Consider the following 25,203-nt stretch of genomic DNA (forward strand, 5'->3'; position numbering starts at 1 on the left):
AAGTTATGTGATGATGATACTTTCCTAATTTTGAAGTTGCAAGAGGGAGGACTACATTAACACATTTTTCAACTCAGGGTGAACCTTGGGAAAACCAAGGTTATATACCTCACCTACAAAGAAGTGGCGATTGATTTTCACATTTGGTGATAATAAAGTGGAGAGGTATGGCTCGTATCTATACCTTGGGATCACCCTCACAAGTACAGGTAGAGGATTATCTATGCGGTTGGCATCCCAAGACCGTATTGCATTCCTTTTCGATTCTTAGTTATGAGATTAGACACTATTTTTGAAGCTTCCTACAAGTGGCATTCAGGAAATCAAAGGGTATTGGTACATCTTAGTGGTATGGTGGCTACAATGACTAGACTTGGGTAGGAAACATCAAGCATGCCTAGACTTGTTGTCAATGTCCCCATCGAATAAATAAGAGAATACAACAGTGATTGTGGATTTGTCCACATGCTCATAGGGTTTAGCGAGGGATCTACTCTTTACTCTAATTTTGCTATGTTGAGTAGGCCTTCACCCACTTTAGGATGTGAGGATAGCGGAGGGTGCAAGGACAGGGGACCAAGCATATTATTCTCCACCTAACCGTATCCTCTTATAGGCATTGTAGCCCATCTCTAGGAACCTCTGAACCATGCTTAGCTGGCCCTGTCTAGGCATCATGCCCTCCTTTGGTCTAGGCATCATGCCCTCCTTTGGTCTTGCCCTTGTCCTAACATTCTCCCCCTTGAAAGAGAGTTTTTGTCCTCGAAAACATTAAGGAAACAACTCTTCTTAAGAACATAAATATTTTCCTACTCGAAACTTGCATCAAATCAATCAACCTACATGATAATTACCAACTCTTGTGCTCATATGTGGAACTATCCCTCATACCAAAAACTAAATTGAATGATTGCAATCAAATATCCTCTAAAGAGGCAATTCCTTTGGCCAAAAGGAGGGCATGTACTTAGATCTCATACTAGTGGTAGAGCCTATCTCAACCAAAAAGCTCTTAGCAAAACTTATTGTTGTCATATTAACTAATAGCAGAACTTATCTCAAGCGACACGCTCTAATTAAGAAAAACTTATTGCTTTCTCTCAAGTAATAATAGAGCCTATTTCAAGAGAGATGCTCTGATTGAGCAATACTTATTGCTCACTCTTCTCAACTAATAGTAGAGGCCCTCTCAAGCGGAACTCTCTACCTAAGAAAAACTTATTCCTCACTATTCTCAAGCAATTCCTTTTGAAAATTGGAATGCTTTTTACTAATGCAAATTCCTTTTGAAAATTGGAATGCTTCTTACTAATGTGATTGATGAGCATTTGGATTTTCTTATGACCCATAATAAAAGCTTGACGACTTGTGTATAAGTTCGTGGGTATATTTACTCTTCACATGTGGAGTAAATTCCAAAGCTAATGTGGACTAAATTCCAAAACTATTGTTATTCTTTGTAAAAGAAGGAAAAACTTATGTGGAATATATATGCTTAAAGAAATCCCTAAAACTTCTTGACTCACAATCTGATGGATGTTGCAGTGTGTCCAATCATGGTTGCACAAGAACTGCAGCAACATCTCTATGCTTAAAACAAGAACTGCGTCGACATCCCTATGCTTAAAATTGGGTTTCCCTTACAGCTTCACATTGCTTCTAACTTAAGTAGCCAAACATGATCTTAGATATAGATTTGAATAGATATGATCAAATCTAACTTCAAATTGCACACTCGTAGTGTCCTGATATAGTGAAAATGGATCTTCGTTTTCATGTCTTCCAAGGAATTACACTCATACCATTGCACAGTGCCTCTAGGTTGAGTAGCACAAGGTAACCCAAGAGGTGATAGCTTACTTCAAACCACACACTCATAGGTTCAATAGCACAAGGTGACCCTAGAGGTGATGAAAGCTAACTTCAAATATCACACTCATAGTGTTCTGAAATGGAAATGCTAGTAAGAGAATCCAAAATTAGTAACATAGTTTGTACTCATTCATAGCCAAATATGCAGCATGATATTTTGAAAAAGAAATATGGATGCTAAAAAGTGAAATGGACACGCATCTATTGCACACTCTTAAAGTAAAACAGTGATTGTGTGTTCCAAAGAGATACATCTGATAAAAAGTTATCTAAGAAAACTCTACAAATAAATAAAATCTATTTTATTTGTGACCGATAGCTAAGATCAAACTGGTAAACGATCCAACTTGAGGAATATCTCATGACTATGGAAATTCTACTTGATGATTTAAGCTATGAGCATCATCCTGCGCCATTGGAGTAGAGGGAAATCTTTTTTAGGATGTGAATTCAACAAACAACAAAAGCACAAATTTTCTCTCTTTGCTTGTGCAAAATCAAAAATAGACAAAAAATCTATACAGCATGTACCTCTCTTGAGAAATTCAATATTTGAGATCTACTATGTCCGTTGCAATTCTTTCTTATCTATATAATATAGCAAAGCTTCTGCAATTGCATTTTCTAGTGTCTTAATATGCAAATGAGAAATTGAAGCCTTGATATCAAGATGGAACCACGAAGAAACCTTCGAACTTTTTGAAAATCGTCTAACCAATTCATCTCAAGAATAATATCACAATACTTGGAGATATAACCGGTTATAGAAGAATTGTGCATGTGCCAATTCTTCCATACCTTCCAATTCTTCTATGCTTCATGGTTGGGCAAAATTTCTTTTTGAAAGATATGATGCCAAAACTATACCTATGTCTTTGGTTTTCATGCTGGTGGGATTGCCATCCACCACATGTATGCCTTGCCCTGCAAAGCTAGACTTCTCTCTCTAGAAAATGCACCATTTGGTGTTGAACATAGATGGTGAACATACCATTTATATAAAAGTGCATCACTACCTTTTTTTCACCCCTAATATTCACCTGGGTAGATTATGGGCTTCACTTCCTTCAACCATGACTAAGTTTTTAGGTTATCATACCATGTAAGAAGAGTTTCTAATGGTGATGGTCCCATGTCTATTCCTTTAGTGAGCACCCTTAGAATCTATGGCCGCTCCTATGCTATCTGCTAAGTTTGTATTTATGGCAGCCAAATTAGTCTCAAGGTTGTAAGAGTGCGTGTAAAGTTTGCAGGTCAACCAAACCATACTTAGTATGTAGAAAAGCATTCTTTGTTGCTTGCATGTGCGGCATAGCTGCATGTAGCCCTGGTTGTGGAGGATCTTCAAAATCAAACCTTTGATCATGTAGAAAATTATGTTCCAACGACATGATGGAACAATTATACAAATTGTGCTCCTTCAACAAATCCATGAAACCTAGCTGCATAACAGAATGTTGGAACAAACAATGCCTATCAATTCGAGCACCAAAAAAGCCATTGGCTAGAGGAGAAAGTATGGTAACCAAAGTTCAGAGAATCAATCCGTGCTTGAAAAAAAGCTTGGTTGAATTCTTGCTTGTCATGCTTCCCCAACTTGTGGTCTTTATGCTCTACATAGCAACTTTGATCCAAGAAAACAAGGGGCTAGAGTCCTTTGCCTACCTAAGGCTCTAAAAAGCCTCCTCCCAAGAAGTCATTCCCCCTTGCTTGGCAATTCTTGAAAATTCTCAACAAAAACTTTTATAGAAAAAAACAAAAAAGTGTGAATGAATTGTTTTTTACCACTGCCATCGACTTGCGCAATTCTCAGAGCAACTCTAAGGTTCTCCCGCTTAGCAAAGATGACGTTGAAGACTCTCTTTGAGTGGGAATAGGCCCTTGGAGGGGGTTCGCCAATAGAAGACCAATTTAAAAGAGGCACCCAATGTAAACAAAAGCTCCAGAGCCAAGCTTCCATGATGCTGCAGAACGAGCACAGAAAGTTGGAGACACACAAGCAGCTTTGAGTCGAGAGGGGCAGCATGCATGATACAAAAATTGTCTCTCACCCTCACGCACATATTCGGCCCTACCCACATGGTTCTATGCAAGCCACCCACCGCCTAGGTGCTGTGTGCTAAAGACTTTTCACGCATACCTCATAGCTGTGTCAAACCCTGAGAGAGAGAGAGAGAGGAGAAGAAGAAGAAGAAAAAGAGAATGTGATTGTGCAAGCACATGCAACCAATCTCCATGACCCTCTTCTCCAAGACTTAGGCTGCTTTGATATCACTGAGAGGACACAAAACCAAGCATGCTATTCTCCACCCAACCACATCCTCTTATAGGCATCATAGCTCATCTTTAGGAACCCTTGAACCACTAGCCGACCGTGCCCCCCCTTTGGTCCAACCCTTGTCCTAACATGGGGAGAGTCTATCGGGAGCTATAATTTCCAGTGCATTGTGTTGGCCATTGCATTATGGATAGTATGGAAGGCTACACATATGCATGTTCTTGAAGGAGAGCCTTCCACATCAATCACATATGGTTAGTGATACTGCCCATTCTTCAAATTCAATGGAACATATCTACGGGCTCTTCCAATGCATTGAAGACAATCAGGTCATGATCTTGTACCGCAATGTTTTTCACTTGGATCACATGAGACTACACAATCTTACAACTTTGGTACGGCTCCAGGAGGACAAGCTTCCTTGTGCATGCTCGTGGCTTCTATATCCACAATAATACCATATGCTTTCACCCCAAAAAAAAAAAAACCAACAAATCACCCCCATACAAAGGTAATAGCTTGGAAGAACAGATGCCTAGGTGTAAATAGCTGTAATCCTATACAAGTAATTTGTGCGACAATTGAAATTTTCAGAGCTGTAAATATTATGAGCTGAGACTTAAAAACCAGCTAACATCAGAAAACTGCACTTGCTTTCTGAGCATTGGCAGTGGCCTTGCCATAGAATACATCCGCAAAACATTATGCGAGTGCCGCCAAAAGACAATTCAATCTGTAGAATATTTGGGGAAGCCTTTGATTAATGTCTTTTAGGGAAGTGACAGTTTGCATGGAAATCGAAGCTCTCCACAAGAAATGTGAACCCGCTATTTCTTTATGCTGCATCTGACTGTAGAAAAGGATTCGCTATTTCCTCTGTTCCATCTGTGGGGGCAACAAGCATCACCGCAGTACCTCGACATACCTGAAAATGCCTTATAATATCAATTGAAAACTGACATCTGCAAAGAATCATTGAGTAAATCAAACCGATGAGTACGTACAATGAGACCCAATGGCCGGGTTTGATCAGTAGTCTTTAATGGATCATCTTGATCTGCAACCAACCAGAACTCTCTCTCTCTCTCTCTCTCTCTCTCTCTCTCTCTCTCTCTCTCTCTCTCCCCCCCCCACCCCTCGTGTCCCCCCCCCCCCCGGGCTGCTTCTCTCTCTCTCTCTCTCTCTCTCTCTCTCTCTGAACATACTGAGGGCACCTGGCCACACCGCCTCGCGCTCCGCCACTCCTCGCGATCGCCGTCAGTGTGGGTGCACATGTACATCCAGTGCCGCGCCCGCTGCTAGAGTGGGTGCACACACGCATCTAACCCCCTTGCGGACGGCGATCAAACATGAGGAAGACGAACGAAAAAGCCGACCCCCTAGAGGATGCCATTCGAAAATGCAAAGAGGAAATGACGGAGACCATCACCAAGATGAACCGCAATCTCTGGGGCACAATAAACATTCTCGAAGGACGTGTGCTGATCCAAGAGAACAAGATAAGCACGTTGTGACGACCCAAGAGGAAGCGAACACGTCACTCAAGAAAGAACTCGCCGAAGCCCGATCAAGAAACACACTGGAAGAGGGCGAACTGCAACCCTCAGTAATTGAAGAAATCAACACGATCAAGGAACAAGTACGGGCCATCAAAGAGGGAGAAGAACAGCACAAAGAAATGACGACTTCTTGGGTGGATGTTCTTACCAAAACCCAACAGAAGGCGGACGAAGCCGAGAAATGGATCAAGGTGGCCAAGAAAGGAAGGAAAAGACAAGGAGATAACGCCCACGTCCACACCCAACAACATCATTAACAAGACACTAGAGGAGGAGCAGAGGAGAAGGGTGCGCGCCTTACATGTGAGAATTTGCGGTCTTAAAGACAAAGGCAACGTGGACAAAGAAGTAAAAGAACTCACAGCCTTGATGGGGATTCATGAGCCGACACACACAAGGGCATGGAGAGTGGGCAACATAAAGAAAAATGGAGGCAGTGGAGAAACCTCAAAAGAAAGAGCACTCATCCTCCGTTTTCCCTCCATGGAAGCAAAGAAGTCATTCTTGAAGAAAAGACCAACTCTTAAAGACCAACTCCGTTTTCCCTCCATGGAAGCAAAGAAGTCATTCTTGAAGAAAAGACCAACTCTTAAAGAGACTGGCATCTTTCTTGGGGACGATCTCACCCTCTCGCAGATCACTCATATGCAGGAGATAATGCCGGAGATTAAAGCGGCAAGGGGAAAAGGCAAGATCGCTTTTTACCAAGGCGGAAAAGTGGTAATACTTGAGCGACGCTCCACATGACGGTGCGAGACTTATGGGACCACACTCAAAGTAGCTGCCTGGAACTGCAATGGATCTATGCGTCTTGATGTGGGTGCTTTTGAGGATAGCTTTACTGGAAGAGACATCATCTTTTACTCTGAGACACACCAGGCCCCTGGGCAATCCATGCCTCACATCAGTGGATATAGGTGGGAGACAGCCTACAGACAAGAGACACGCTCAGAGCACAGAGGGCGGGGCTCGGGAGGAGTGGCAGTGTTATTTAGAGAGGATCTGCAGCCACTGATACATATAGCCCGCAGGGACGAGCAGGCTAGGTACATGTGGGTGAGACTGAAAGCAAAGACAGGCAGATACCTCTATCTAGCTATTTGTTACTTTCCCCCGAGTACATCAGTTTATGCACCACCCAGAGGACAGTCCCCTTTCTCTATTTTGGATGATGACATATGGGAGCTCTCTAGGGACGGTGACATTATCATCCTCGGGGACTTCAATGCTAGGACTGCACATCACCAGGCAGTGTTTTATGATACTTCAGAGGAGATGCTAAGAGAGATAGAGGTGGCAGAGACGGGCCTTTCCAGACTATCACACGATATGGAATATACTGAGTATGGGCGACACCTGATAGACATGGGCACTGCACATGGATTGGCCATCTTGAACGGCTTACAGAGATTTCCTGTTGCGGGAGGCTTTACATGCTTCCCACACAGACAACATGGAGCCAGCACGGTGGACTATGTCATGGCACAACCGAATCTCATCTCTAGTATCGAGGATCTCACTGTTGGGCCCAGACCGGTCGGGGTGGCGGTGGATCATGCTCTGGTGTCAATGACCATCTCCTTCCATTTCAGTGCAGCACAGAGGCCACGAGTAGCAGCCCCTACTCGCTACACATTCACAAGGGAGACGGACTCTGTATACATGGACGGAATCTACAGACGCCTATGCACTGAGGACCCGGGGCGACCTTTGGAGGAGCTAACTAATATACTGACACAGACATTACATGAGGCAGCAGGTGAAGCATACCCACACACCCAGCCTGAGCAGAGCCGCCGATTTGGGAGCATGCCTCAGAACAGCTGGTACGATGAGGAGTGCCGCTAGACTAGAGCCAGACTTCAGAGGGAGGTGTTGTTGGGGGACGTCACTCACAGACAGTCACAGATGGACTTCCGACGCCTGGTGCGGCGGAAGAAGAGGGCTTTTTTGGCTAGACTCGAGCAGGATCTATATCAGCTATTCTTGAGTCAAGACTCGCGTGAGGCGTGGCGGCTCTTTCATGAGCAGTTCCCCCCCCCCCCTGCTATTTCCTCCACAAAGACCTGGGCTCAGTACGCATCATCTTTGTACACAGTACCTGAACAGCCACCCCTCCCCAACCCCCCCGACCCATGCCCACATACATGTGTCTTTTTCATTGCTGAGATGGTGAAGAAAGCCATTGACAGGATGAAGACTGGGAGAGCGTATGATCATGAGGGCCTAGTAGTTGAGCATCTCATGCATGCCAAAGACCTACTAGCAGAGCTTCTAGCAGTTATGTTTAACCGTGCCATGTGTGAGGGCCTACCGAACACTTGGAACCTATCTACAATCGTACCTATCTTCAAATCAGGAGACCCCATGGAGCCTGGGAATTATCGCACTATTATGATTGGGCACACACTGGCACGGTTGTATGCATCCATTCTTGAGCAACAGCTGAGTAGATGGGCAGACAGGGAAGGAATACGTGCAACTGGGCAGGCAGGATTCAGGAGAGGCTTCTCTACTCTTGACCATATCCTAACACTCAGGGCCATCATCAAGGAAGGCAGATCTCATGGGAGACGGATCTATTGTAGCTTTGTGGACTTCCGCAAAGCTTTTGACACAGTACCCAGAGCTAGACTGATGCGCAGATTACAGGAAATGGGAGTACCCACAGAACTCATTTGGGGGATCATGGCATTGTACAGATCACTAGTAGGGCATCTACGCACCCCGGAGGGACTTTCTACACCGGTTCACTCCACTATTGGGGTGAAACAGGGCTGCCCACTCTCTCCCACTCTTTTCGGTATGTATGTGGATGAGATTTCTGACTACATTGACAGAGATGGGGATAAAGGTGCTCAGTTGGCAGGGACATGGATTCCACTTTTGTTATATGCTGATGACATAGTGTTGATCTCCGAATCCCCAGAGGGAATGCAACGTCAATTGGATGCTCTGCATACGTTTGCCCACGAAAGTGGTTTGTCTGTCAACCTGTGTAAAACCAAGGTTATGGTGTTTAATACCACCCCACAGTGGATCAGGAGGTCAGCACCTACACTCACATACGGCCAGGAGACTGTGGAGTACACAGACGCTTACACTTACCTTGGAGTGGTTTTTAGCGGACCTACATCCTCACTCAGAAGAGCAGCAGAAACCAGACTTACTAGAGCCCACGCAGCATTGGGTAGATTGGAGAGGATGTGTTCGCAGGTTCAGTTTCAAGAGCCCCGAACGAAGCTCTCGCTCTTTGACACCTTGGTGGCTTCAGCATTGCTCTATGGAACCGAGATATGGGGACCTTCACTGGATCACCACGGGAAGACGGGTCGCTCAGACGGATGGGGGAACATGGAGAAACCTCTCGTCTCTATGATCTCGCGGCTCATTAGAGCCAAGGCATCAGTACCACGGGCCATTATCCGAGCAGAGCTAGCAGCCCCCCCACTTGTGGTGGAGGCGCTCACCAGATCAGTCTCCTTCATAAACCGCACATGGTCCTAGAGACAGATATGCTCGCATAGCACTTGAATCCTCTCGACAGTTAGCCATACAAGGAGATACAACATGCTGGTATGGGGAGATGACATCATGGTTTCAGGCACATGGGTTCAGCATAGACCGGCTGCCACCATTCCATTACTCATTGGATGCACCATCTCTCACCCTTACACAGTCAGAGATCACCAAGCTCATACGCCAAGACCTGACCCAGCTAGACACCAGAAGGACATGGATACAACCAGCACAGGAATTGGGCACAAAGATGGCTTTTTACAAAGACCACCTTCTCCAGCTTACGGAAGATGGTTTTGTGGCGAGACCCAGATACATGGATACCCACTTGTCTCATGGGATACAATGTGCTATTGGCCAGTTACGCACATCTTCTCACCAGTTGCGGATTGAGACTGGGAGATACAGCGGAGTACCAGCAGAGGACAGGACATGCCCCTTGTGCAACATGGAACCTGAGACAGAGCTACACTATACATGTCGCTGCCCCGTCTACTACGAGATACGGGGCTGCTTCCATTGCTTGTTCAGAGACGGTTTTGGACCACTCACAAGAGTCATGGGATACGAAGACCAGAGATGTCTGGGTTTGTTCTTGCTCGAGCTACGCAGACACAGAGATAGCCTGATGAATGGCGAGGCTAACCAGTCTCAAAGACGGATCACGGACTTCTTCAGAGCAGACACGGGACAGCCGCAAGAGCCACTCCCACAACAGAGCTCCCCCTCGTCTCACACCAGAGGCACACTGATTGACCGAGCGATTGAACTGAGGAAATCCAGGCGCCCGCGACTGCGAAGAACTACACAGCATCGACGCAGGCTACGACAGAAAATTCGGAGCACGCTGGCAAGGCATGCATGACGCCAAGTCAGACTACTAACCATGGAGGAAGTTGATGAGATTCGCCAACGACCAATGCTAGATCTCTTGTGATTCAGCTATCCCAACAAGCCGCCCATTTTTTGCTTAGTCTTTTGCTTGGTTCACATCGATCAACTTAGGACCCCATAGTATATATCTTTGTTTTGTACTGTTGTTAGGTTATTTTGTTACTCTGACTTTGTATCAGATCCACCACTTTGTAACTTTCGGGTCTCATAGGTCATTATGGCCTTTTGAAGACGTTAATATAACATTTCATTTCTCTCTCTCTCTCTCTCTCTCTCTCTCTCTCTCTCTCTCTCTCTCTCTCTCTCTCTCTCTCTCTCTCTCTCTCTCTCTCTCTCTCTCTCTCTCTCTCTCTCTCTCTCTCTCTCTCTCTCTCTCTCTCTCTTCTCTCTCTCCTCTCTCTCTCTCTCTTCTCTCTCTCTCTCTCTCTCTCTCTCTCTCTCTCTCTCTCTCTCTCTCTCTCTCTCTCTCTCTCTCTCTCTCTCTCTCTTCTCTCTTCTCACTCTCTCTCTCTCTCTCTCTCTCTCTCTCTCTTCTCTCTCCTCTCTCTCACCTCTCTCTCTCTCTCTCTCTCTCTCTCTCTCTCTCTCTCCTCTCTCTCTCTCTCTCTTCTCTCTCCTCTTCCTCTCTCTCTCTCTCTCTCTCTCTCTCTCTCTCTCTCTCTCTCTCTCTCTCTCTCTCTCTCTCTCTCTCTCTTCTCTCTCTCTCTCTCTCTCTCTCTCTCTCTCTCTCTCTCTCTCTCTCTCTCTCTCTCTCTCTCTCTCTCTCTCTCTCTCTCTCTCTCTCTCTCTCTCTCTCTCTTCTCTCTCTCTCTCTCTCTCTCTCTCTCTCTCTCTCTCTCTCTCTCTCTCTCTCTCTCTCTCTCTCTCTCTCTCTCTCTCTCTCTCTCTCTCTCTCTCTCCTCTCTCTCTCTCTCCTCTCTCTCTCTCTCTCTCTCTCTCTCTCTCTCCTGAAGAAGCAAAACGGCAAAGACGACCCTTTGGAGGATGCCATTCAAAAATGCAAGGAAGAAATGTGCGAGACCATAAACAAAATTAACCGCAATCTTTTGGGCACAAAAAAATTGCTCGAGGAACACGTGTCGGCTCAAGAAAGCACGATAAACAAACTTGAGGATCGTGTGACGGCCCAAGGTAACGAGATCAAGTTACTCAAGAAGGAGCTTGCAGAGTTGCAATCACGAAACACACTCGAAGAGGGAGAGCTCCAACCCTCAGTAATTGAAGAACTCAACAAAATTAAAGAACAAGTGCACGCCATCAAAGAAGGCAAGGAGCAACACAAAGAAATGACTACTTCGTGGGTGGATGTTATTACAAAGACCCAACAGAAAGGGGACATGGCCGAGAAATGGATCAAGATCGCGAAGGGAAAGGCAAGGAAACAACCCCCACACCCACCATCATTAACTTGACACTAGAAGAGGAGCAAAGGAGGTGTGTGTGTGCCGTACACGTAAGGATTTGTTAAAAGACCAAGGCGATGTTGATGAAAAGGTAAAACAACTCAAGAGTATGATGGGAAATAATGAGCCGACACTTAAGAAGGCTTGGTAAAGTGGAAGCAAGGGAGAAACATCAAAGGAAAGGGCACTTATTCTTCGTTTCCCCTCCATGGAAGCGAAGGACTTTCTGATAAAGAGACCAACTCTTAAGAAGACAGGCATCTTTCTTGGAGATGACCTCACACTCTCGCAAATTGCTCATATACAAGAGGTAATGACGGAGATTAGAGCGGCAAGGGAAAAAGGCAAGATTGCTTTTTATCGACATGGAAGGGTCGTGATATGTGAGCGACGATCCACATTACGGTGCGAGACCTATGGGACCACACTAAAGATGGCAGTATGGAATTGTAATGGAGCACTCCATCTTGATGTAAGGGCATTTGAGGACAATTTTACGAGGAGAGACATCGTCTTTTGCTTAGAGACACACTAGGCACCGGGACAAATTATGCCACATGTGACTGGATATAGATGGGAAACAACTTATCGAGCAAAGACGAGATCAAAGCAAAGGGGCAAAGGATTAGGAGGAGTAGGAGTCCTATCCAGTGAGGAGTTACAGCATCTTGTGCACATTGTTCGAAGAGATGACCGGGCCAGATACATGTGGGTGAGATTGAGGGCTGAGACGGGTAGATTCTAGTACATTGCTATATGCTACTTCGCCCCCAACACTTCAGTGTATGCCGCACCTAGAGGACAGTCCCCTTTCTCTGTATTAGACGAGGACATATGGGAGTTTTCCAAAGATGGTGACATCATTCTCTTGAGAGGCTTTAATGCCTACACGAGAAATCATCAGACAACCTTTTATGATACTTCAGATGAGATACTGAGAGAGCCTGATACCAAGGATATAGTGAAACCGGCCCGTAGGGCGGTAGGCGTTGGCTTTCACCCGAAATTCTTTACTTTAAACACACACACAGAGCACTTTGCAAAGAGAACTTGCGACGGGAGTTAACACTTGAATACACACACGGCTCGGAAGCTAGAATGCTCCGAGCAGACGCCGACAACCTGTAGGCCCCAAAATTGGCGCCCCTTTCGGTATTTCTTTATTCTTTAGGAGGGTAAATTACAAGGTAAGGTCCTGGGAATCCTTCACGTGTATCCACCTAGATACCATTTGATTTGGCCAAATTTCGGCAGCATAACAGCCCCAAAACTTGCGCGAAACCAATTCCCCTGCTGGAACTCGCTTGCACTGTCGTATACCCTCTGATTCCTGTCCAAAAACAGTAAATTCAGCACGCTGTATTTACTGGTTTTTGCCCTGTTTTCAGCCCCAAACAGTCCCCTAACTGTCCTTTGCCAGTGGGGCACGATTCCCAATGATCCTGGCGTCCGTATGGCTGAAAAACAGTCAAATTACAGCGCATACACAGCGCTGATTTTGCACCTGTACGGTGAGGTTATGACCCTCACCAGTGCCTGCTTTGGAGCAGCAGTTAGCTACCCCTGTTCCTGCTCAAGGAGGCTCTTGCCTCAGCACAAAAGCATGAACCCACACAACTGTACATCAGTCAAATGAGTAGCCCTCTTGTGGGGCATCACATAACTGCACGTAGGGGAGAAAGAGAGCAGTATGTAGCGTGCGGGGCATCACTCCCGTCACCATACTGTACATAGAGGGCAAGGTAAGCATTCCATAGCTTCTGTACCTGTTGCAATCCGCCTGTGGCTGAAAATGGCGCCCCCTTTGATGATATGCAGCTCGTTTTTGCCTCCCAGAGTGGCAGAATCGCTCACACGCTGACACGTCGCCCAGTTTCCGAGTTTGGGCTTTCCCTGCTAAAAATATCTCAACTGGTGCGTCAGTTGACTTCGCGGCAGAGTTGTAAAGTGTTCCCCTAGTCATACCGAAGGTAATGACGCGAACACATTTCGTGGCCCAAAATAGCAGTTCCCTAAATTTTAGGAGATGCTTCCGTTGGGCTCCCACTGGTCTTCTGACCATCTATCCTCATTGGGACCGCATCCAAAAATGCAATGTGGCCCAACTGTCGGATACTTTTTGTTGGAAGTCCCACCTTGACTTTACGCCTTAATTGAGTTCACTTCCTAGTATCCACCAACTTGCTAAGTGCGACGGGGGGAACCTATATGATCTTGCTCTGAGCCTAGACATCCTCTTACCATACGAATTCCAGTGCCAACCACTTCCCGTCTGCGGGTGAATCTACCGTTCACATTGGCCATACAATGTCCGACCGTTTGCTACTTCAAGAAGAGGGTCTTAAACAAATAAAATAAACCCCATTGGAAAGAAACCAACAACCAAGGTTAGCAGTTGCCACATCTCTGTGACATGGTTAATAACTGCCACGTCCTCGTGACATACCCCCCTCTTGAAATCGCAAACGTCCTCGATTGCATACCATAAATACACGCCACTGATGATCTTGTGCTATCAACACTCTTTTATCATCGCATGTATCCGCAAGAAAGGTCGTAACATACATAGATACAAATGACTTAATGAGGCCTTCATACTTTTGCCATTTCTATCTATGGCACTGAATTCATATGTACATTCGATGTACAAGCTCTATCATTACCCCTCCTTTGCACACGTTGGGTTGGGGCATAAGTAGGCTGTAACCCAAAGGCTTCAAGGTAAAGCTGCAATACATTTGGTGACTCTGACAGTTCATGCTCTTCCATCCACTTTGCATCCATAGGCGGATAGTTCTTGAACTTCACCAAATAGCGTCTTGCAACTTGTCCTTTAACTTTTCTGTCCTTATGTGCCAAAACTTGCTCAGGTACCAGGATCTCATCAAGTTCCTCAACTTCTGGCTGATCCTCAACTGGCATATCTTCTGGCACATCACCCACGAAGGGTCTTAGAAGACTCACGTGAAACGCATTATGAATCTTCCACGCATCAGGCAATTTCAGCCTGTAAGCCACATCGTTGATCTTGTCAAGCACTTGAAAAGGCCCATAGTAATGCATGTTGAGCTTAGGAAACAGCCGTTCCTTGCCCTTCATCTTCTTTAACCTTGCCTTTTCGAACCTTAAGAGAACCCAATCACCAGGTGATAGTAACAATTCACGACGGTGACGATCAGCAGCCTTTTTCTGTTTTGCCTGAGTCTTCTCCAAGGCAACTTTAATCTTCTTATACATCTCATCCATGTTCTCAACATATCGATCTGCCTCAAAGATCTTGTCCTTTGTGTGCAAAATGGGAGAAACCTTTTTGCCGCCTTCAACAATTTCAAAAGGTGCTTTGCCAGTAGACGAATGCACCGTATTATTGTACGCATACTCAAGCATAGGCAAATACTGTTCCCACTTGCCCTTATTATCTGACACATAGCATTTCAGCAGATCTAAGACAGTAGAATTGGCCTCTTCTGACTGTCCATCAGTTTGTGGATGAAACGAAGACGAGAACTTGAGCATAGTACCCATGTTCTCAAACAATCCTCTCCAGAACAAACTGGTCATGCGAGGATCACGATCACTGATAATCGATTGTGGCATACCATGGTACTTAAACACATTGTACATGAACAAGCGTGCCATCTGATCAGATTTTATCTTCTTCCTGACAGGGATAAAATGGGCCTGCTTGCTGAACCTGCAGATAATGGTCCATATACCATCATTCCCTGTTGGCGTCCTTGGAAGATCAAAGATAAAGTCCATAGCAATGCTTTCCCATGGCTTATCCGGAATCGGTAGTGGTTGTAACAACCCTCGTGCCTTTTGCCTGTCAAACTTGACCTTTTGGCAAACTATGCATGCTCGCAGAAAGGCATCCACATCTCTCCTCAAGGTAGGCCAATAGAAGAACGTCTCTACCGCTTTAACTGTTGCATCAATGCCACGATGCCCTGCATACGGTGGGACATGACTCTCTTCCATGACCTTATGTCGCAGTGGCCTAGTGACACAAAGTCTGCCATGCATCATCATAAAACCATCTCTGAGGAGGTAGTGCTCGTGATGTTGCCCCTCTTGTAACTGTTCAAAGATCCTTGCAAAATCTTCATCAGCAATATAATGTTCCTTCATGTCATCTAACTCATGATGATAAGGAATTGACACAGCTGAAATTTGTGGCTTTCTTGATAACGCATCAGCCACAACATTCTTCTTGCCTTCCACATGCATAATCTGGAAGTGGAACATGGAAAGAATGTTTGCCTATCGCATATGCTTTTCGGATAACTTTGATTGTGTCAAGAAGTATCGCAAGGTCTGATGATCTGTTTGGACAACAAAATCAGCACCTAAGAGGTAGTGCTTCCAGCTAGAAAGCGCATGAATAACGGCCAAGAGTTCTTTCTCATAGACTTGCATAGTCCTCTCTGGCCCTTGCAAAATTCGGCTTTCATAGGCTACTACCCGTCCATCTTGCATTAGCACTGCTCCGATGCTACTGCCACACGCGTCACACTGGACCACAAATGACTTCCTGAGATCTGGCAAAACAATAACTGGATCTGAAGTCAACTTTTCCTTTAAGAGACTAAAAGCTGAAATCTCTTTTTGGGTCCATCTGAAAGTGACCTCTTTCTTTTGCAATGCGTGAAGAGGCAATGCTATCTCTGCAAAATTTCTGATAAACCTTCTATAGTAGGAACACAATCCCAAGAAGCTTCTGACATCGTGCACAGTCTTCAAGTATGGCCATGTCTTGATAGCTTCGACCTTTGCGGGATCCATTCTAACACCATCCTTTGAGACTATGTGGCCCAGAAAGTGGATCTCTTCGAGGAAGAATTCACTTTTCTTAGGATTGACAAGTAACTTGTGACTGCGCAGCTCTTCGAACACAATGGTCAAGTGACGCCTATGCTCCTCTTCATTCTTCGAATACACAATCATGTCATCGAAGAATGTTCCAACAAACTGTTGATGCGAGCGGAAAATCCGGTCCATCATTCTGTTGAACGTGGCTGGAGCATTTGTTAGCCCAAACGGCATCACTAGAAACTCATAAAGACCAAATGTCGTTCTAAACGCAGTCTTGTGCACATCCTCTGGGCTTATACGAATCTGATGGTACCCACTCTTCAGGTCTATCCTGCTGAAAATTGCAGCACCCTCTAAACGATCGAGAATATCATCAATGCGAGGAATAGGAAACCTATTCTTGATGGTATTCTTATTCAACGCACGGTAATCAATACACATGCGCCATGAGCCATCCTTCTTCTGCACTAGGAGCACTGGGGAGCAAAAGGGTGAAGAACTAGGCTGAATCAGCCCCTTCTCTAATAACTCCTCAACCTGGCCCATAATCTCTTTCTGCTGTGCCGCACTAACCCTGTAGGGAGGTCTATTTGATGGGCTACACCCTGGCACCAAATCTATCCGATGGTCCTCAGGTCTCTCTGGCGGTAATTGCGACAGTAATGAATCAGAAAAACAGTCACTAAACTTTTGCAAAAATGCTGACCTTTCTTTATCTAACACAGATAAATTTGACTGATCCTTATCTGAGACATCACGTGCAAAAAACAAGTACACAGAAAGATGATTCTTTATTACAGAAATGATAGCAGAAGCAGATACAATAGGGACTGACTCTCCTTTAAGCTTTACATCCAAGATGTGAGTTTTGCCCCTACTGTACAGTGATCTTTTTGTTGTAGGCATCCAAGACTCCATGCACTCGGAACATCCACGGGATCCCCAACAAGGCGTCACAACCTTCCAGCGGCATGATGTAAAACTCTTCAGTGTCCACATACGACTGAATATGCAGACGCAGTTTTCCAATGATAGGAGTAACACACTCTGAGTGGCCAGGACATGCCAACCCTGCCTCTGCTGTGTACCCCATCTCTTCACCTTTGATGCCGAGCTTCATAGCTAACTCTGGTGAGATAAAGTTGGCTTTGGCACCTGGATCAAAGAAGATGAGTGCCGTCTGATCCCTAACTTTACCCCATGCCCTGCATAACTCACTGGCATCTGTGCTGGGCCTGTCACCCACCATGTCTGGCACTAAACCTGCTGTGGGTTTAGGCTTCTTGCCTTTCTGGTCTTCTTTATCCTCTGAGTCAGCTGGCCTTTTCCTTTGTGGACAATTGATAGAAAAGTGACCAGGCTGCTCGCATATAAAGCATTTGTTCTCAGCCATTAGGACCTTCTTTTCCTCGAGCGACTTGCGCACAAAAGGCTTCCTTTTCTGTTTCTTTGCCTGCGCTCCAGAAGTCCCAGCTGAATCCTTGTCTTTGGTGGCCTGTTCAGACCCCTGTGACGCATCAAGAGCCGTTTTCACAAAGGGCTTCTTCGCTGAATTTTTCTTCTGCTGCCCTCCTTTGTCACTGCTCGGAAATCCACTGTCCTCTCCTTTCAACAGGGCAAGACCAGTGTTCGCAACTTCCATAAGCTGAGTAAGGGTAGCCACTCTATTCTTTGTACAGTAATCGCGAAGCCCTTTAGGCAGCCCACAACAATACTTCTCTATCTGCTCTGTCAGTGGCACAAATCTGTAGGAGGTCACTGAGAGTAATGCTTTACAAAACCTCCTATTGTACTCCAGCAAGCTCTTGCACAAAGCTGCCGTAAGCTGGTGCCAATCTGTCAAGACATCGGCTTCAAATTCATTTGATAGCCAAGCAGATGCAAACATTTGCTTGAAGTAAACCCAAGTGGCGGGTGCCTGTCCTTGCATTAACAATGTCGTCCACCATGTAAGCGCATTGTCCTTTAAGAAAGTGGCAGCTAATCTGACCTTCGAGGCCTCTGTAAAATTCCCTCCCGCATAAGCTGTATCAAACTGCTGGAGGAAAGTGAGTGCCTTTGTCTTGTCCTCGAAACCACTGAAGGTACTAAACTTTACTGCTGCACCACCTTCTTTGTAAGCCTTCGGCTTCTCTAGTGCCCCCAAATTGTCATACGGAATGGTCTGCAACATGGGCACTGTACTAGGCATGATCGGCACGTGTTGGCCATTCACATTTTGCGTCAGAGGTGCGATATCTGGCTGCTGTCCAGAAAAACCAGCCATGCCAAAATGACCCTGTGGCACCCCAAACTGGCCCTGGTTGCCGTGGAAACCTTGCTGCATGCCGATAGTACCATACATGGGGTTTGGCATGATGCCTTGCATACCCCCAAACACTGTTCCTGGCATGTACGGCTGACTTCCAGACGCATAACCAGCCATACTTTGGAACACTGATCCACCCCCGAAATACCCAGGATGTACCGTGGGTGGTGGAAAAACTGAGTGCATAGCCTGGTATCCAGCTCCCTGTCCATTCAAGACAGCATGCTGGCTCTGAAAGGTGGCGGGCTGAACTGGCATAACCTGTGGAATAGGCGTTCTAGCCACCTGTTCAAGCACGGGAGGAACCTGCTTTGGAGCCCCCGACTCCGCAACATGCGAGTGTTCCCTTTCCTCCTGCGCCTCATGAAGTACCTGGGCTTGAGCTTCAACAAGCTCCGTACGCGGCGTAGGTTGTCTATTTTGCTGTTGCACTGGTGGCGCTTGTAAGAATTCCATAAACCTCGGATTCTGCACCAGCTGCGAAAAGACATTCACCGCGGCAACTAACTGAGTCTTAAACGCATCATCCTCAAGTTGCCCTGTCATAAAGCCCTGTACTACTGGAGGGACATTCACGTTGACAGGAGGTACAAACTGACGTGGCCGTGAGCTCTCGCCAATCTCAAAAACCATAGGAATCTCCTGCCTGTCCTTTGGAGAGGAACCCTCTTCCATAATTCCCTTTCCCTTGTCGGCCATAGTGTAATCCCCGCGTTCTTGCACTGTGTGTCTTTACCCTGAACAATCCAGGCTCACTCTTTGAGGAAAAAGTGATTGATGTCCCGGCAATGGAACCATGAAACCGGCCCGTAGGGCGGTAGGCGTTGGCTTTCACCCGAAATTCTTTACTTTAAACACACACACAGAGCACTTTGCAAAGAGAACTTGCGACGGGAGTTAACACTTGAATACACACACGGCTCGGAAGCTAGAATGCTCCGAGCAGACGCCGACAACCTGTAGGCCCCAAAATTGGCGCCCCTTTCGGTATTTCTTTATTCTTTAGGAGGGTAAATTACAAGGTAAGGTCCTGGGAATCCTTCACGTGTATCCACCTAGATACCATTTGATTTGGCCAAATTTCGGCAGCATAACAGCCCCAAAACTTGCGCGAAACCAATTCCCCTGCTGGAACTCGCTTGCACTGTCGTATACCCTCTGATTCCTGTCCAAAAACAGTAAATTCAGCACGCTGTATTTACTGGTTTTTGCCCTGTTTTCAGCCCCAAACAGTCCCCTAACTGTCCTTTGCCAGTGGGGCACGATTCCCAATGATCCTGGCGTCCGTATGGCTGAAAAACAGTCAAATTACAGCGCATACACAGCGCTGATTTTGCACCTGTACGGTGAGGTTATGACCCTCACCAGTGCCTGCTTTGGAGCAGCAGTTAGCTACCCCTGTTCCTGCTCAAGGAGGCTCTTGCCTCAGCACAAAAGCATGAACCCACACAACTGTACATCAGTCAAATGAGTAGCCCTCTTGTGGGGCATCACATAACTGCACGTAGGGGAGAAAGAGAGCAGTATGTAGCGTGCGGGGCATCACTCCCGTCACCATACTGTACATAGAGGGCAAGGTAAGCATTCCATAGCTTCTGTACCTGTTGCAATCCGCCTGTGGCTGAAAATGGCGCCCCCTTTGATGATATGCAGCTCGTTTTTGCCTCCCAGAGTGGCAGAATCGCTCACACGCTGACACGTCGCCCAGTTTCCGAGTTTGGGCTTTCCCTGCTAAAAATATCTCAACTGGTGCGTCAGTTGACTTCGCGGCAGAGTTGTAAAGTGTTCCCCTAGTCATACCGAAGGTAATGACGCGAACACATTTCGTGGCCCAAAATAGCAGTTCCCTAAATTTTAGGAGATGCTTCCGTTGGGCTCCCACTGGTCTTCTGACCATCTATCCTCATTGGGACCGCATCCAAAAATGCAATGTGGCCCAACTGTCGGATACTTTTTGTTGGAAGTCCCACCTTGACTTTACGCCTTAATTGAGTTCACTTCCTAGTATCCACCAACTTGCTAAGTGCGACGGGGGGAACCTATATGATCTTGCTCTGAGCCTAGACATCCTCTTACCATACGAATTCCAGTGCCAACCACTTCCTGTCTGCGGGTGAATCTACCGTTCACATTGGCCATACAATGTCCGACCGTTTGCTACTTCAAGAAGAGGGTCTTAAACAAATAAAATAAACCCCATTGGAAAGAAACCAACAACCAAGGTTAGCAGTTGCCACATCTCTGTGACATGGTTAATAACTGCCACGTCCTCGTGACATATAGGACTTGACAGATGCTCACACGATGAGGAGTACACCAAGTACGAGAGATATCTTATGGAAATGGGAGCCTCACATGGATTGGCCATACTTAATGGCTTGCAGCAATTTCCCGCAGCAACTAGATTTATTTGCTTCCCACACAGGCATGGGCCCAGCACGGTGGACTATGTCATGGCATAGCCGAGCTTCATTCCCTGCATTCAAGATTTCACAGTAGGACCCATACCAGTGGGTATAGGCTATAGCAGCGGATCATGCTATCTTGACAGTCTCAGTCTCCTTTCAGTACAGCACAGCTCAAGTGTTGGGAGGGAGGACACATACCCGCTACACATTTACACCAGAGACTGACTCTGTCTATATAGAGGAGATATGTGGACGTCTATGTACAGCAGCCAGGCCAGGACTCTAAGTGGAGGAAATCACCACTTTACTGACTGAGGCATTACATGAGGCAGCGCGGAGGCACTCGACCTGATCAAAGATGCCGTAATAGAAGCATGCCTCAGAACAGTTGGTATGACGAGGAATGCAAAGAGACAAGAACACAGCTTCAAAGGGATCTTCTCCAAGGGGTCATCAATCACAGACAACCTTCCGACGCCTTGTGCGAAGAAAGAAGCGAGCATTCCTAGCTCAGATGGAGCGAGACTTATACCAGTTGTTCTTAAGTAGAGACTCAGGAGAGACATGGCGCCTCTTTCATGAGCACTCCCTTCCCCCAATGATTACTTCCCCTGATGTGTGCGAGTGAGGGTTTGCCTGAGACTAGGAGACTATCTACTATTGTGCCTATCTTCAAGGCAGGTGATCCTACGGAACCTAGAAACTACTGTTCTATTATGATTGGCCACACACTCGCACCGTTGTATAGCAACACTTGAGTGGATGGGCAGAGAGTGAGGGCATACGAGCAGCGGGACAGGTCAGCTTCAGGAGAGGCTTCTCCACACGTGACCATATTCTAACACTCAAAGCCATCATTGAGGAAGGCGGGGCACATGGGAGATGGATTTATTATAGCTTTGTGGATTTCCGCAAAGCATTTGATACGGTGCCCAAAGCCAGATTGATGCACAAACTACAGAAGCTGGGAGTGCCCAATGAGTTAATATGGGGGATCATGGCTCTATACAGACCAGTGATGGGACATGTGCACACTCCAGAGGGGATAGCTGATTTGATTCACTCCACTATTGGAGTGAAACAAGGTTGTCCATCATCTCCTACTCTATTTGGTATGTATATAGATGAGGTTTCTGACTACATCGACAAAGAAGGTGACAGGTGCCCAACTAGCAGGGGCATGGATTCCATTGTTGTTATATGCTGATGATATTGTGTTGATCTTTGACTCACCGGAGGGTATGCAGTGACATTTGGATGCATTAAATAGCTTTGCAGAGGATAGTGGATTGCCTGTAAACCACGGTAAAACCAAGATTATGGTGTTAAACACCACACCGCAGTGGATCAGGAGATCAGCACCCACATTCACTTATGTTCAGGAGATTGTGGAGTACACAGATGCATACAGATATCTTGGGGTAGTCTTCACGAGGTCAAGGTTTTCCTTGAGGAGAGCATCAGAGACTAGATTGACTAGAGCGTATGCAGCCTTGGGAAGATTGGAGAGGATGTGTTCGCAAGTGCAGTTTCAGGAACCCAGAACGAATCTCTGGCTCTTTGATACCTTGGTAGCTTCAACTATGCTCTATGGGATTCAGGGTTTAAGGAGAGGAGCTTCACAGCATCGACGGAGACTACAGCAGAGGATTCCAACCATCCTGGCTCGACATCCAGAGTACAAATGAGGATGGATTCATCACCCATTGTATCACCCTCTTGCTATGTTACAGGAAACGCCATCCCCAAGCCTGGAAACGGTGGTTTTCCGTTTGCAGGTAGGGGAGGCGTTTCGATGTTGGGGGGAAACGTTGACTACTGGCTACATACTTACATATTGGCTGAGGCCACAACAAAAATTAAACTCATTAGTTGTGAAGATTCCTTGAAATCTTATGCAACTCCCACCCTCACTTTGCTCTCCTCCACTCGCCTCTCCCATAGGCTCCCCATCCCCTCTCCCCTTCGCCTCTACCGTCAGACACAAAAAGAGACATTTGTTCGAAAAGCAGCACTCATGGTACCCAGGTGCAGGCAAGACGAGAGGCAATGAAGGAGGGCGGCGATGGTATAATAGAGAGAGAGAGAGAGAGAGAGAGAGAGAGAGAGAGAGAGAGAGAGAGAGAGACCCCGCCACGAAATACGGTAGAAGTGCTGTTGAGAGTTGAAATGAGAGAGCTTGTGCGTGTGTGTGTGTGTGTGTGTGTAAGAGACAGAGAGAGATAGAGAGAGAGAGACATAGAGAATCTAGTTCCATTCCACCTCATGCACATGCTCATTTGTAAGCACTAAGCATCGCAACTTGCATGAGGAGTGATACAACAGAACATATGGGTGTCAAGATTCGTCATCTTGGTATGCGCGATTGAGTATACCCCAACGTTTCCTAGGTTTTTGTAGTTGTCATTTCAAGCTCCGATTTGTAGGTTACCGTTTCTTGTTTGGAAAGGATTCATGCAACATAGCCCTCTTCTATTGGGAACTCATGGTATCAATGAACACACATGCCCCACGCAGCTACATAGTAGCACTTATTCTTAGTACCTCTTTTTTGTACCCCGACATGATATCAGAGTCACCAGTTTGTAACGGTTTGGTCCCATAGGTCATTTTGGCCTTTTGAAGATGTTAATGTCACCAACGTGTGACTACTATCTATCCTTTTTGTTGATTTCTTTCTTATTATTTATTTCCTTTCACTTTTTGGAAACACCCCTCGAGAAATCTAACTGCCCTGCATTGCATAGCTAGTGTGGAACTGTCCAGAGGGAGTCCAGGCCTGAGGGCAAGAGAGAGCACTAAGGTTGGACAAAGACTATGGTTAGCCAAAGTGGGGTCATTGACTAGCCAAAGTGGAATCCTTTGCTACAGAGCCTACATTTCAGTTCTCGGTGTGGCTGCAGTGTACAAAGGGGGTCAGATGACCTAGAAAGATACAATGGCAGCATCTCCTAAAATTTAGGGAACTACTATTTTGAAACCTGAAAATGTGTTTGCGTCATTACCTCCGGAATGACAAGGGGAACATTTTATTACTCTACAGTGAAGTCAACTGGGCAACCGATCGGGAGATTTTTAGGCGGCAACCCCGAAACGGGAAATAGCTTGTAAATGTGCCAAGTGGCACACAACTGTGCACTTTCCTCATGCAAGAAGAAGTGGCGCTGAATTTATAGCTGGGAGGCTCATTCTGCAAGTCCTGTCACAGGTTAAGAGCTATGGAGTGCATGCTTTCCCTCCTATGATCAGTGCGGTGACAGAAGTGATGCCCTGCACGCTACGCACTGCCCTCTCTCTCCCCTATGGCAGTAAACTATGCCCCTCTAGTGGGCTTTTCATTTGACCGATGTACAGTTGTGTGGGTTCATGCGCGATTGTCGAGGCAAGAGCCTCTTGCACAGGTACTGGATTAGCTAGTGGCTAATCCCCCGCAGGTACAGGTGAATTCGGAGAGGTTTCACGCCAGAAATCTCGTCCGATTCAAAGGGCAAGTAGCCCTACAGGTGCGGGAGCTCGAGGACTTGCTACGGATGCGACCGGCACGCGAAACGGTGCTTGAAACAGTAAATTACAGCCTGCTGTGTATTTTTGCAGGTTTAGGGTTTTGGCCCTAAACGGTCCCTAATACCCCCAGGAGGTTCGGGGACGCGAGGGGACCGCTGTACAAGTGATCTGGTGCATTTTCGGGGCTGAAAACAGAGAATTCAGCGTGCTGCAGATTCTCGCCAGCTTTTGCAAAGTGCCCGTATGCATCGGGAAAGTCATTCAAGGCGTGGGAATACTGACTGCGAAGGATCCTAGTACAGTTATGCTGCCGAAATCGGGCTGGAACAGTTGAAATTCAGCCGAGCTTGTGCGGGGCAGCTTGTAGGGAACCACAGCGTTTATTCCCTCTTGTTAACAATAAAGAAATACCGAAAGGGGCGCCTAAGTTAGGGGCCAATCTGGTGTCGGTCTACTCATACAGGTGCAATCTGGCAGCCTGTATCCCTCTCCCCTTTGTTGTGTCTTGAAAGTACAAGTAAAGTAGACGACTAATAATGGGTGAAAGCTAAATCAAGGTTTGAAGTAAAGTCTACCGCCCTTTTTGAAAGTACAGGCCGGTTTCAGTTACTATACCATTTCAAGATTCGTCATCTTGGTATGC

At 46.3% G+C, this 25,203-nt stretch overlaps 1 protein-coding gene across 1 annotated transcript in view; it reads right to left on the reverse strand.

Annotated features, from left to right (window-relative positions):
• Positions 1-4,665: 4,665 nt before the first annotated feature.
• The window catches only part of EMB2816 (Small nuclear ribonucleoprotein family protein), a 52,383-nt gene continuing 31,845 nt past the window's right edge, over positions 4,666-25,203 (reverse strand). The window contains exons 4-5 of the mRNA XM_086491925.1: positions 5,155-5,207; positions 4,666-5,075 (exon numbers count right to left, since the gene is read on the reverse strand). Coding sequence (XP_086348051.1) covers positions 4,986-5,075; positions 5,155-5,207 — 143 coding nt within the window. The 3' untranslated portion in view covers positions 4,666-4,985. The remainder of the gene's footprint in view (positions 5,076-5,154; positions 5,208-25,203) is intronic.

The sequence above is a fragment of the Adiantum capillus-veneris genome, chromosome 2, assembly GCF_014529385.1.
Source record: "Adiantum capillus-veneris isolate H3 chromosome 2, ASM1452938v2, whole genome shotgun sequence".
In the NCBI taxonomy this organism is placed as follows: Eukaryota; Viridiplantae; Streptophyta; class Polypodiopsida; order Polypodiales; family Pteridaceae; genus Adiantum; species Adiantum capillus-veneris.